This window comes from Sus scrofa, chromosome 4, assembly GCF_000003025.6.
Source record: "Sus scrofa isolate TJ Tabasco breed Duroc chromosome 4, Sscrofa11.1, whole genome shotgun sequence".
NCBI lineage: Eukaryota > Metazoa > Chordata > Mammalia > Artiodactyla > Suidae > Sus > Sus scrofa.
The window spans coordinates 96,774,210-96,787,090 of NC_010446.5; the positions used below are offsets into that span (position 1 = coordinate 96,774,210).

The 12,881-nt window shown below is 48.5% G+C and overlaps 1 protein-coding gene across 1 annotated transcript; it reads right to left on the minus strand.

Annotated features, from left to right (window-relative positions):
* Positions 782–1,766, minus strand: C4H1orf68 (chromosome 4 C1orf68 homolog). The gene is made up of 2 exons (XM_003125756.1): positions 1,575–1,766; positions 782–1,517 (listed from the first exon to the last, which is right to left on the minus strand). The coding sequence occupies exons 1-2, from the start codon at positions 1,764–1,766 to the stop codon at positions 963–965; spliced, it is 747 nt and encodes a 248-aa protein (XP_003125804.1). The 3' UTR covers positions 782–962.

Genomic DNA, 12,881 nt, shown 5'->3' on the forward strand with positions numbered 1-12,881 from the left:
TTCTCTGCTCTTGTAAAAAGCATCCATTTCTGCATTTGCCCAACGTACTGTCTCCCATGCTCATGCACCAGGCCTTCCAGGGTTGCTTTGAAAGTCACTTATCCCTCCACCAAATTTTTAGGCATAAAACCCCACCCCACATCCTCCAGAGTTAGCAAAGCAATGGAGAAGAAAGTGCTAATGAGAGAGAGTGCCTGGCCATGGGCCCCAGACCCTTGGCCCCGAGGCTGGTCTTCCTCTCTGAAACCTCTCACTCACTACCTGGGCTGTCTACCCAGCACCCATGTTAGGAATGTCTATGTACTTCAGGGCAGGCCTAGCCTCTGCCCTCAGGTCCTCACTCTAAGGCTTCAGGAGGGCAAGCTTATCAGACGAGAAATGTAATCCATGGGTTCAAGCCACGTATACAGCAGCTGGACGTCACCATGATGCTGCTGAGAGGATCTGATTCCGCAGGCCCTTCGCCACCTGGAAGATGAACCCCGAGTCTCCATACAGGGCCTCATCATAGCCAAACCCTCTCCTCAGAGTGATCAGAAGGCAGAAAAGAAGCCTCCTTCAATCCCTAAACCTCCAGCCTCCGATCCCGATAACATGCACAGAGAAGTCTATTCACAGCGTTCTGGGATGCACAGGGATCCCAGGCTGGGCTCTCCGGCTTGGTCTGCCTGTTCATGCCCATGCAGACCTTTGTTGACACACAAGAGTAAGGCGAGAGGTAGATGAGTTTCTGGCAGAAAAGCAGAGACATGAACCAAATAAACAGGAAGTCACTGTGAACTGCATTCAGAGCTTTATTCTTGCCAAAGTCTGGGAGTCGCGCTCACTCTGGCAGGCTGCCTTGATAAAGAAGCAGGGAGGGGAAGCAATGAGATTAGACATGACTGTGGGTGCAGGGGCTGGTGAGAGTCCTGAAGGTCGAGCGGGGTGGTGAGCTCTGGAGCAGGACTGCTCTTCTGGACTTAACAACAGCAGTCGTCCTCGTTATCACAGCATGCGGGACCTCGGGACCTCATGGGGATAATTCCCAAACAGCAGCACCCAGAGCCGCAGCACCCGCAGCCGCAGCCGCAGCAGTCAGAACCGCAGCCCCCGGAATTGTCACAGCAGCCAGATGATCCTGAGTTGCAGTCCTGGGGCCGTTGCACCCAGCGTCTCAGGGGACTCACCCCGAAGGTCCGGGGAGCCAGGCAGCAGTAGCTGGTGGAACAGGGAGCAGAGCATGGGTTAGGGACACTGCACGAGGCAGCTGAGCCACTGGCAGGAGCCTGAACATAGTAGGTCTGGCAAGGAGACGGGGACTGGACATAGCATGTCTGGGTCTGGCAGGGGGCTGGGCATTTCACGTAGGTCGTCTGGCACGGAGGTGGGCACTTCACATACGTCTGGCAGGGAGTTGGGCATTTCACGTAGGTCGTCTGGCATGGAGGTGGGCACTTCACGTAGGTCGTCTGGCATGGAGGTGGGCACTTCACGTAGGTCGTCTGGCATGGAGGGGGGCACTTCACGTAGGTCGTCTGGCATGGAGGTGGGCACTTCACGTAGGTCGTCTGGCATGGAGGTGGGCACTTCACAAAGGTCTGGCAGGGGGTTGGGCATTTCACGTAGGTCTGAGTCTGGCATGGAACTTGGCATTTCACGTAGGTTTGAGTTGGGCACGGAGGTGGGCATTTTACAGATGTACCTTTGATGCTCTGCCCAGCCCCCAATCCTGAACCTTTCACGCAAGATGAAGGGAACTGGGTCTGCTTCTGCTGGTCACACATCTTTCCGGGGCTTTGCAAAGTCTGAAAAGTAAGGGCTCATCAGAACTAGGAACGTTTCCAAGGTAACCTTGCAGCACCCACTTTGGATGGAGTGATCCCTTAAGCGGTAGCCTATTTGAGAAGGTCACAGGCATCCAGAGCTGGCATTAGGGAGGACTCTGACCCAGGGCCCCTAGGCTCAGCTCTCATGTCTTTACCTGGCTGCGTGCCTTTGCACAAGTCACCACTCACCTGTACACCTCCACTTCCAAAATGGAAAATGAAGAGCTTGAAAGAGATATATCTGTGTTTCTACCCAACTCCCCAAGCCTCCTCTCGTCTTCCTCATTCCAGTGGCTGCGTTGGGAATTCGCTTTGGGAAATTGTTTTCCAATTGATACCCCCTGGCCACCAACTCCCCCAGGAGTGACTTCCCTTCTTCCTCCTGCCTGGCCAGCCAGGAATGGCAAATTCATGTCATCAGATCCTGAGCCAACCCGAGTCTCAAGCTGACAGAGCCAGGATGTAGTTGAGTAAGTTTCTACCTTTTGCTCACTGGATCAGCTGGACCATCCCTTCGCCCTCATTAATGGACTCTAGAGAGGACTGCAAACTGCAGGCAGAGAGAGCGATAGAGCGAGAAGGCAGTGACCCAGTTCTCTGGAAAACTGTCTCACATGGGACTAACAGCTCTCCTCTCCTGCTCCAGGATCCATGCCTCCTTCCTGCCACTGCCATCCTTCATCGCTGCCCTGGGCGTCTAGTTCTCCCCCCTCCCCCCACAGTTCTCCCGGCCAGTGTCACCAAGCTTCTCTCTCTTACAGTGTCGATACCCCAGACTTACCCTCTTTGCTGATAGGAGCAGGGCTGGAAGGAGCCAGTGATCTGAGGACCAGGCAGTTGGGGACACCTTTTTATAGGGCAGCAGTGAGGCAATTTGATGGCATCCGAGAGAAGCATGAGATCACGAGGACCAAGGCTGGCGTCACATTGGCGAGATTCCTCCCCAGTTTGCTTGGCTCTTCAGTCAGCGGCGGGGCATGTCTCTGCCTGACACTGAATTTTCCCGAACACGAGATAAACACGATTCCTGTCTCCTTCTTCATGAACCGAGTCAGTCCTCTCCTCCTAGAAGTTATGAGAGAGGAGATGCCACAAAGAGCTGTCCCTGTGAAGTTATTTCTAGGTCACGAGTCTACAAGGACTTGTCCAACATGGGCTTAGCTTCGCAATTTTTCACGCATTTTACCAAAATCGACACCACATCTTCCCAGCTTGAGAGGTGTGTTCTTTCTGGGGGTTTCCATGGTGCCTCCTGCTGGTCTAGGCAGCTGGGGGAAAATATTTAGGCCAGTGGTCTCTGCTTCAATGTGGCAGCAAGGCCCCCAGGAAATGGCTGGTCCCATGGACCTGCAGGTTATTCTCATTTTATTTGGAAAACGAGATGGACTGGATGACCCCAGATCCCAGGCTTGACACCTAGGCCATCTCGCCTGTCCTTCTCACGCCCTCTGATCTCCCTCACCTTCACCTCCCTGGACCTCACTACCAGGTCTACATCCCCAAGGATCCAGCTCTGGGGGTCTTCCAGCCAAATGAAAACTGTGGCATAAAAACGGAGTTCCCATTGTGGTGCGGCAGAAACGAATTTGACTAGGAACCATGAGGTCGCGGCCTTGCTCAGTGGGTTAAGGATCTAGCATTGCCATGAGCTGTGGTGTAGGTCACAGACTCGGCTCAGATCCTGCATTGCTGTGGCTGTGGTGTAGGCCAGCAGCTGTAGTTCCGATTCAACCCTTAGCCTGGAAACCTCCATATGCCGTGAGTGCGGCCCTAAAAAGCAAAAACAAAAACAAACAAAACAACAACAACAACAAAACTGTGGCATAAAAATAATAGCAGATCCAATATTTAATTGAATGCTTTTTATGTGCCCAACAGTTCATGAGGCATGTACATTTAAAGACGACCCATTGTGGAGTTCCCGTTATGGCGCAGTGGTTAACGAATCTGACTAGGAACCATGAGGTTGCGGGTTCGATCCCTGCCCTTGCTCAGTGGGTTAATGATCCAGCGTTGCCGTGACCTGTGGTGTAGGTTGCAGACGCGGCTCGGATCCCACGTTGCTGTGGCTCTGGCGTAGGCCAGTGGCTACAGCTCCGATTGGACCCCTAGCGTGGGAACCTCCATATGCCGCAGGAAGTGGCCCTAGAAAAGGCAAAAAGACAAAAGCAAAAAAAATTAAAAATAAAAAAAAAAATAAAGACGACCCCATAATTGAGGCCCTGAACGACTAAGGAAGTTACTCGTTGTCGTAAGGCAAGTAAATAGAGAATCTAGGGTTCAAATGCAGACAGTTTGCTTTCATAAGCCACGGACTTTATCACTACAACAGATTGCCTTATATTTCTGGACACAGTAGAGTCCCTGAATCTCTGCCTCCTCCTTTCCTTTCCCCCGTGCGGTAGGCAGAGGAAGAGAGATGAGAACACATGCCTGAGGATTACGTGTTTAAGGTACTCAGTGCACTGTATACTGTCCTCTCTTCTTGACCTGTATCATTTTATTTGCACTTTACAGCAAGCCTGTGAGGTAGGATACCTTAGCCCTGTTTTGAAAGAAGAGAAAGCCAAGATGCAGAGGCCTCTGTCACCACAGTCAAGCCTCTGGTCGTCAGTGGGGTATTGTTTTTGAACCCAAGCATGTCTAGTTTCAGAGCCCACGCTCTTCCCACCGGGCCACGTGGGGTTGCCCAATGTGGAAAGTTATCTTGATCCTGAGTCTAATACTGGTTCCAAATGGCCACTCCCTCCCATTCGCCAGTCCAGGCCCCACCATGGGCCCTGTGGCCTCTTGGGTAAAAGATGCTCCTGCATTTGTCCATAAGGGCCCTTCAATTTCTCCAGGATCCATATGCCTTAAGGCTCCCGAAGTTAACAAAGGAAATGCGAACCACCGCTAGTTCACAGACACTTCCCCACTCAAGCCGGGTCCCGTAAGGTCTGCCCTGAATGATCCAGAGGAAGCAGGAAGGAGAAAGTCTACCCCAGGCTTGGAAGGTTTCCTTCTGCCTCCTTTCCTGTATCTGGTAGGTTCCTAACACTCCATAATTTCCTCCAGCCATGGAGAAGGATGTGGTTTCAGGACAATCCGTCACCTACTCTCCTACACATCCAACCTAAGTTAACGCCCAGGCCTGAGGTCCTGTGAAGGGAAAAGGAAAGAGACGATCTTTTCTTGGGACCAAACACTTCACAGGGAATAACTCATCACATTTAGTCCCTACAGCGTGTCTCAAAGAAAGAAACTTGCCCAAGCCCACAAAGCGAAAGCCATGGATCCAGGACTTGAACCCAGGTATTTATTCCTTTTTTTTTTTTTTTTTTTTTTTCTCACCACAACATTCTAGTGCTAAAATTCACGACGTTTTAGGAACTGCCAGGAGCCGTTTGTGAAGGTCTGCCTGCTGACAAAGTCCAGGAGACTAAGGACCCCAGACTGCACAGCATGTCTGGGAAAGCGACGGTCCTGCTGCTTCTTCTCTGCCTGCTTATGCTGTTAATAGAAACTGCAGGAGTTGGGGGAATTGCTGTCAAATAAAACTTCCCCGAAAAAAGATCCAAGGGACGGTAAGCGTCGGGGCCCAGTACTTCCCTACAGATTCCTGCTGTTCCCCTTGTTCTGTGATCATCATCCATTTCTGAATTTCTCCCCCCTGTTTTTCTAAAAAAGTCCCCAATAGAATGCTTACAGACCTGGAATAGAATTTGTATGATTCATGGAAGTTTGATAATAGGCCAGAGCATAGGCCATTCAGTTTACAAAGAGAATCTCATTTTCCTTGCCAGGGAATGGTGGATAATTACAAATTGTTACTGGGCACTGACACAAGGAAAGGTGGTCCGGTTGGTACCTAGCAACTGGAAACAATTAAGGAACTATGGGGCTGCTGAAGAAGGCCAACCCATTGTGAGCTGATATGTCAGGCCTATTGGCCCAACCCTAAGGAGTGTCAATGCTATGGTTTCTAGTTCTATAAGAATCAAAATACACTTTGATAAATATAGCTTACCTTTGCTCATGGAAAGTAAAGACTTAACAAAGAGATTCTATAGTAAGGTAGTTGATAAGTTTGCACTTTTCTGCTCCATGAGAACTAGGTCATAGTCATGAATACATCTGATTTTAAGTAGTCAAGAGGAAAGAACAAGAAAAAGGAACATTGGGTATGTCCCCCTAATACGTAAAATCATGGGGAAATATTTGATGGATTGGATAGTTAAAAATGTCAAAGGATGCATGATGCATAATATAGGAGACAAAAATGGTATATAAGCTAAGCCTACGCAAATAATAAATGAGCAGTCCTGCATAACCACCAGGCTGTGTCCATTCCTTCGCTGACGCCACCCATCCTTCGGGAAACCCTGGTCCAGCTGGAGCAGGACTCCAGCAAGGAACCACTCCTTTCAGCCACCTGACAGATACAGTCATTAAGAAGCCAGCTGTCTTGTATGTAGGATGGGACAGCCCCACACTATAGGGAAAAAAATGCCCTGGAAGACTAACTGTTTTAGGGCACTTTAGAGACAGTTCAAAGCACAGGAAGACCTCAGCCCTGGTTCTGATCCTGCCGCTGCCCTTCAGTGTGACTCCACTTGGCGCCCCCTCTCTGGACTGTGCATCTTCCTCTCTGAAGTAAAGAGCTAGATGAGGTCCCTTCTGGCAATATCATCCTGTGATTCTAGGGGCTTGTTCTACAGAAGAAATGTACCCACATCTTAGTTGTCCAAGGAGTTATTCCCACTAGACTCTCATTACCAGGTGTTAATAACTGTGGACAGGTTTCCTGTGTATCACCTGCCTGTAGCACAGGACTGGGGAACACTGACTAGACGAATGAATGAATGAATGAATGAGTGAGTGAATGAATGAATGGGGGATGCTTTACATTGACAGTACAGCCCAGACCACCTCCTTCCTCCGTGTGGTGAGAGCCCATCCTGCCACTGGCCAGTCTGTGCATCTCATGCCACCTGTGAGCTCTGATTGGCTCACTTCCTGCTCCGTGGGGTCAGGCTCTCACTAATGGGTTTGACATCTTCAGGTAGCACCAACATCCCTGGTGAGAGACACGGCTTCCAGGTGCCACCACAACAGGTGGGTGGCTTGGGCCCCACCCAATTGCTGGGCAGGGAAGGCAAGGCATGGAGTTGTCAGACAACTGATACAAGTGCCAGGATGAGTCACAGGGCTATACCCAAAGGCCCCTTTTATCTCCTTAGATACAAACCCATAGGATCAGAGGGTGTGGGCTTGTGCAGTAATAGTCCAGAAGACTCACAGGGTCATAGGTAGAGAGAATTGTGAATTCACAGAATAACAGGCTCACAGATTCAGAATCAGGGCATCGCTGAGGTGGAGGGGACAAAAGCAGGTCATGGGGTCTGGTTCCTGCCATTAGATGGGTTATTTATTACCTGTGTTGTCTGGCCCATGGGCTGCTCTTCTTAGGAAGATCTGGTCTTTAGAGCTCTCTGCATTCCCTCTAGGTAGCTCATTTCCAGACTTACCATCTGGATAGTCAGGAACTGCGTGCTAGGTCACCTCAAAGGTCCCTCACAGCAACAGCATCCATGAATCCTGCCATCAACTACATGTTTGAAGTTATGTCCCTGAACATGTGAACTAAGCCAAGATTTCAACTCTGTGCTGCCCTCAAGCCCTGACCCCTATGTTGGCATGTTGTTCCCAGAGGGCAGGGCTGGGTGTCCCCTCATCCTAGGAGCTGTCTCAGATCAGGGACTAGAGGTTAAAATCTGAGTCCTTCCTTTTCCGCAGAAAAGAGGAAGTGAGAAGCCACCACACACCGGGGAAGCAGAGGGCACTGAAACCTTGATGTCCAATGAGAAATCTCACTTCCGTGCCCGAGAAGACAGTGCAGGGATCCCCTCCCTCCCACCCCAGGTCCGCATGTGTCTCTGTTCCAAACTCAGCTCTGAGATGCCCTGCACCATTATTCCAGTGACAATCGGGGGTTCCTCCGGGATGACTGGGAGGTTATACTGTGGAACCATGGCATGGAGGGCTGGGAGGACCTTTACAGGCATAGAGCTCAGCCCCTATATTGTAACTGAGGCTCACACAGAAGAAGAGGAACTTGCTCAAGGCCACACAGCCAGGTAGGAGCAGATCCTAGGCAGGAATTTCTGAATCCCCTCCAGGGCATGTTCCATTACAAACATGTGGCCACTGGACAGGCTTGCTAGGGAGCATCCTGACCTGGCCTCCTCCTTGTCTCCCTCCCCATCCCCAGCCCCATCAAGACTAGCACAAGAGGAGCCAACACAAGCCCTCGAAGGAGCATCCCCCACAGAGCAGAAAGTGTTTTCACCTATGTGAGGGAGGGTTGCAGAGGACTGCCATGGGGGTTGTCGAAACACAAGAAAACTCCAACCCACCTGCCTCAGAGCCCCATGGGCTGTGTCTTGGCCAAGGACACAAGGCATGACAGCCCTACAGCCATTTTGGCTGCAAGGCCAGGGAACTTCGGGGCCCAAATAACCCTCTTTCTCCTGGAATGCCCACCCTGGGACTGCTTTCCTTGAACATCTGCCAGTCCTACCCTAATCCACTTAGTCTTCTATAACATGCCCAAGGTAACTAGTCCCTCAGCCTTACCTACTACTGTGTAGAGCTATTTAATTGCATTTGGTCTTAAAAACCACACCCTGAAATTTTCAAAAGAAACCGCCTCACCTCGCATTTCAAGATGCAAGGAATACAGGCAATTTCCATGACCCTTTAAAATATCCCTACAGGTAGAACCCATTGGATCATATTCCTTCCCTCTTGGACCTCTCCCTCCCAACCGTTCCATGCATCCTTCCAGTGCAAATAACATTTATCTTTTGTCCCAGCTCTGCCAAGACCTTCACACAAGGTGCCAACTGCCGTCTGATGAACATGGACCTTTTCTTATCAGAGTCCCCAGTTCTTGTCACAGCTTCCTCGTCTGCAGAATGGAGCTGTTAACAATCATCAGATCATGTCCCTCCTCGCTGAAAACATACTGATAACTTCTCATTCTCTTCTTGGTAAAAGTCCAAGTTCTTACAGTTGTTTTCAAAGGGATTCACAGACTGGACCTCATGATTCCACCCCTTTGCTTCCCTGACTTCATGTCCCACGCTGTCCCTCTACCCCCTGCCACACTGGTCTCTTTGCAGCTTGTTAGACATTCCAGGCACCCTGCTTTGGGGAGCTCTGCTCTTGCTTTTATCTCTACCCAAATTGTTCTAATATTTTGCAGGTGGCTAATTTGCTCTCCTCCTTTAACTCTGTGTTCAAATATGACCTCAGGGAAGCCTTTGCTGGTGACCTTGTTTAAAATTATAATCCATGGAGTTCCCGTAATGGCTCAGTGGCTAACGAACCCAAGTAGTATCCATGAGGACACGGGTTCGATCCCTGGCCTTGTTCAGTAGGTTTAAGGATCCGGCGTTGCTGTGAGCTGTGGTGTATGTCACAGAAGCGGCTTGGATCCCACATTGCAGTGGCTGTGGCTGTGGCGTAGGCCAGCAGCTACAGCTCGGATTGGACTGCTAGCCTGGGAACCTCATACGCCATGGGTGCAGCCCTAAAAAAGCAAGACCAAAAAAAATAAAAAAATGAAAAAAAAATTGTAATCCACGCCTACTGATACTCCCTGTCTCTCTTCCAAGCTTTATTTTTCTCTGTAGAGTTTATAACCCTTGAACACATTATGTATTTTATATATGTATGTGTTTTCTATTTGCTCCCATCAAACTGTAAACTCTATCAGGTAAGAACCTCATCCTCTGTGCTCACTGCTCTATCCACAGGCCTTACTTGAGCACTCGGCACTCTCAAGACACACCTGTTGGATGAGCAAATAGTGTACTTTTTCTCGTTTATTTTGCTTGTCATCTGTCTTCTCATATTAGCATAAGTTCAATAAGGGTGAAAATTTTTATTGGTTTTGTTCACGTCTATATTCTTAGATAGTAAAACTACTCTTGGAACATAGCAGGAAACTAATAAATATCTTTTGAATGAACAAGCAAATATTAATGTGAAATAAAGCACTGCTTTACATATGAGCGAGTGCTCCCTGAGCATTCGTTAGTTTGGCTAGTATTGCTATCTATTATCTCCCATCGACCATATACGGTAACCTCAGTTTCATTCAGTCCTGAGCAAGAAGACTGGAGGCAGATGGGCAGGGTGAGAAATAGGGATTTTTCTTTTAATTCAGATGAATTGCATCCCAGAAAGGCTGTGACCCATCACACCAACCTCTGGCCATGCCAGCCATTGTCTTCCACACATTCCCTGTCTCAGTACATCATTTTGAAAAGTACAGACCAGAATTTCAAATAGCATTTAGGATCCATTACACCACAGCTTGCTCTGAGAGGGGATCGGGAGGGTGGTTTTCTTTCTGGTGCCTTGATGAGCAAGCACAGCTCTTCAGCCCCGCCCCTCAGGACGGCAGACAGGAGTTTGGGCAGTGCTGCCCTGCCCCTGATGCTCCCCTAGGATCTTCTTTGCAAACCATTTGAGTGACATGACTATTTTTATCACTGATATTTTCCTGCTTCACTGAGATATAATTGACATGGTGAATTGTCTAAGTGTAAATTGTCAGACCTGTGGGTTTGATACACTTACATATTGAAAAATGATTTCCATCTTAGTGGCAGCTACCATCTGTCTTATACCACATAATTACCACTTCTTTTTAGTGGCGAGAACATTTTAGAGTTAGTCTCTCAAGTATAAAGAGTATCGTTACCTGTAACCATCGTGCTGGGCCTTAGATCCCAGAACTTATTTCTCTTCTAACTGGAAGTTTGTACTCTGACCAACATCTCCCTATTTCCCGCGCCCTCTGCCAATATGTTTCTTACATTAAACTCATCTTGGAATTCTAGCCACCCTTATTTATTGACTTCACATGGTTATGGCAGAATGTTGGATTTCCTTGAAGCTACGGATCCATTAAACATTAATTCATTACACTTCAGTTGGTTGGGTAAATGTTGTTGAGTCTGTCTTTCTATCTAGGAAAAAAAAAAAAGATTGGGACTTAGGTAAAAGAGAAGAAATGTGAAAAAACCTCACCAAATTAGGAAAGTAAATTAGGAAAGTAAATTTGCAGTTGCAAAGCACATGCTTTAGAATATTTTTCAACAATCTGAGAAATATAGATATTGATGTGAGGCCAAAAGAAGGCAAATCCAAGGTATAGGATTGATTACTTTTGAGAAGCAAACCTGGGCAGTTTATTTAATTCATGAGGACCCAGAAAGGAAAGACGAGAGAGAAGGGGAGTAAAACATCAGGCTACCATAGGTCCTCTGTCCTTTAATTCTTCCAGTGCTGCTCCTCAGTGCTCCTTGTGGTCTAGTCAATGTCAGCAGCAGCCCCCAGAGCAGCAGCCAGATCCTCCAGAGCTGTGGCTGCAGCCAGAGCCCCCAGACTGCTGGCCGCCACCACTGTCACAGCAGTTGGAGCTCTGGGGTTGGCAGGGATGGTATCTTCGACGTCTGTGGTGGCTCAGGCAGCAGCCCCCACCCCCAGAACTGTAGCAGCGCCCATGCCCAGACCTGGAGCCACAGCAAGAAGAGACTAGAGGTGGGCAGGGGCCTGGGAACTTGGGGGTAGAATATTTAGGGAGGCTCTTGGGAGGGGGTTGGCACTGCTGTTGGTTCTGCTGACAGGACATCTAGATGAGATTTCAGTAAATCTGAGCGGATCCAGAAACTCAATATCCAGAACCATTATATTTTTCCTTATTGAGAAATCTGTCCCCACGTTTGATTTCTACTGCGAAAGAAAGAGACAGAAATGGTGCAGAGACAGAAATCTATTTGAGACAATGAGTATGCCTTTTTTACTTTTGTACCTCTAGAGTCATACACGGTTCTTGATTCTTAAGTGGTTGACAAATGACTGCTGAACTAAGAAATCAAGCATTGTTTGAAATACGATAACGTACAAGTCTCATTTTGAAGACATGTTAAGTGCTTTGCAAGTCTACCTGCTGAATCTATCTACAAATGTTTTTCAGAAATTGACAGAAGAGCTGCCATATCATGCTATGTTGAGAGATGTATATATATTTAAAACCATATATATATGTGTATATATACACACAAATATATACATACAAATATATATAAAATATACAAATGCATGTATGATACATTTGGAATTTCCCCATCAGGGAAAGCTTCTCTTAGAGCAATGGGCTCAGCACTAACAGGCCAGTCATTGCACGACTATAGCCATCCTAGGTCATTTATCTCTGTGACCACAGGGACAACCCTTCTGTGGTGAGTCCTACTTTGTTTAAAGCAAACTTTCGTCCTGACCCCCTGTCTTTGTCACCCATTTGCCCCCCATCTCTGCAGTCCCTGTGACCACCCCCCGCTCCCAGAGTCACTCTCCAGCCTCGCCTCCATCCGGCTGAGCACCCCTTCTGGGTTCCATGGGAGCATTCACCCTGGTCTCAGACAGCCACAGACACATCCCGGAGGAGACCGAGCAGATTGTGCAGGGGCACAATTTATGTGGGCTCCAGGGCTGGGCTTCCAGTGAGCCATGCTTCTGAAAGGAGCAGTTTGTGGCTATTGCCCAAGAAAAGTACATGCAGGTTCTTCCTGACATTTCTCTACCACTTTGCTCTTTCCACACTGATCTGGGACTTTCCAGTCTCGGCTTGGAGTCAGGGCTCTGGGGGAGAAGTCTGTCTGTGGCATTCTGGAAAACATACTCTTTCCCTGGGTGATAGCCCAAGTTTGTCTTCTTAATAAAGAAGTCTAGTACAGCAGCTCCTTAAATTCTTTCTTTTGGAAAGTTGTGAATGTCCCTCTTTCCATCCTCTGTCTTGAACTTGTTCTTGCCTACCCCTGAGAATAAGTCCTTTAGCCACATGAGGTCTAGACGTCCCTCTGCTTGGGCTCCAGCAGCTTTTAGCAAGGTCTACCAGGTGCCATGAAGTTCTTCTTCCCAACAAGACCAGTCATGTTTGGTCTGGTATCCCAAGTCCCCTGGTGAGCTGGACATCCTTTTGTGTGCATGTCTTCCTAACTCTGTACTCGATGTCAC

Excerpts from the sequence above, each read along its gene's own strand:
- C4H1orf68 (XM_003125756.1), bottom strand. The coding sequence starts at position 1,766 with ATGTGTGACCAGCAGAAGCAGACCCAGTTCCCTTCATCTTGCGTGAAA. Across the intron at positions 1,518-1,574 it reads CAACCCCCTGCCAGACCTTT|ACGACCTACGTGAAGTGCCC; the intron begins GTGAAGTGCCCA and ends CCTCCATGCCAG.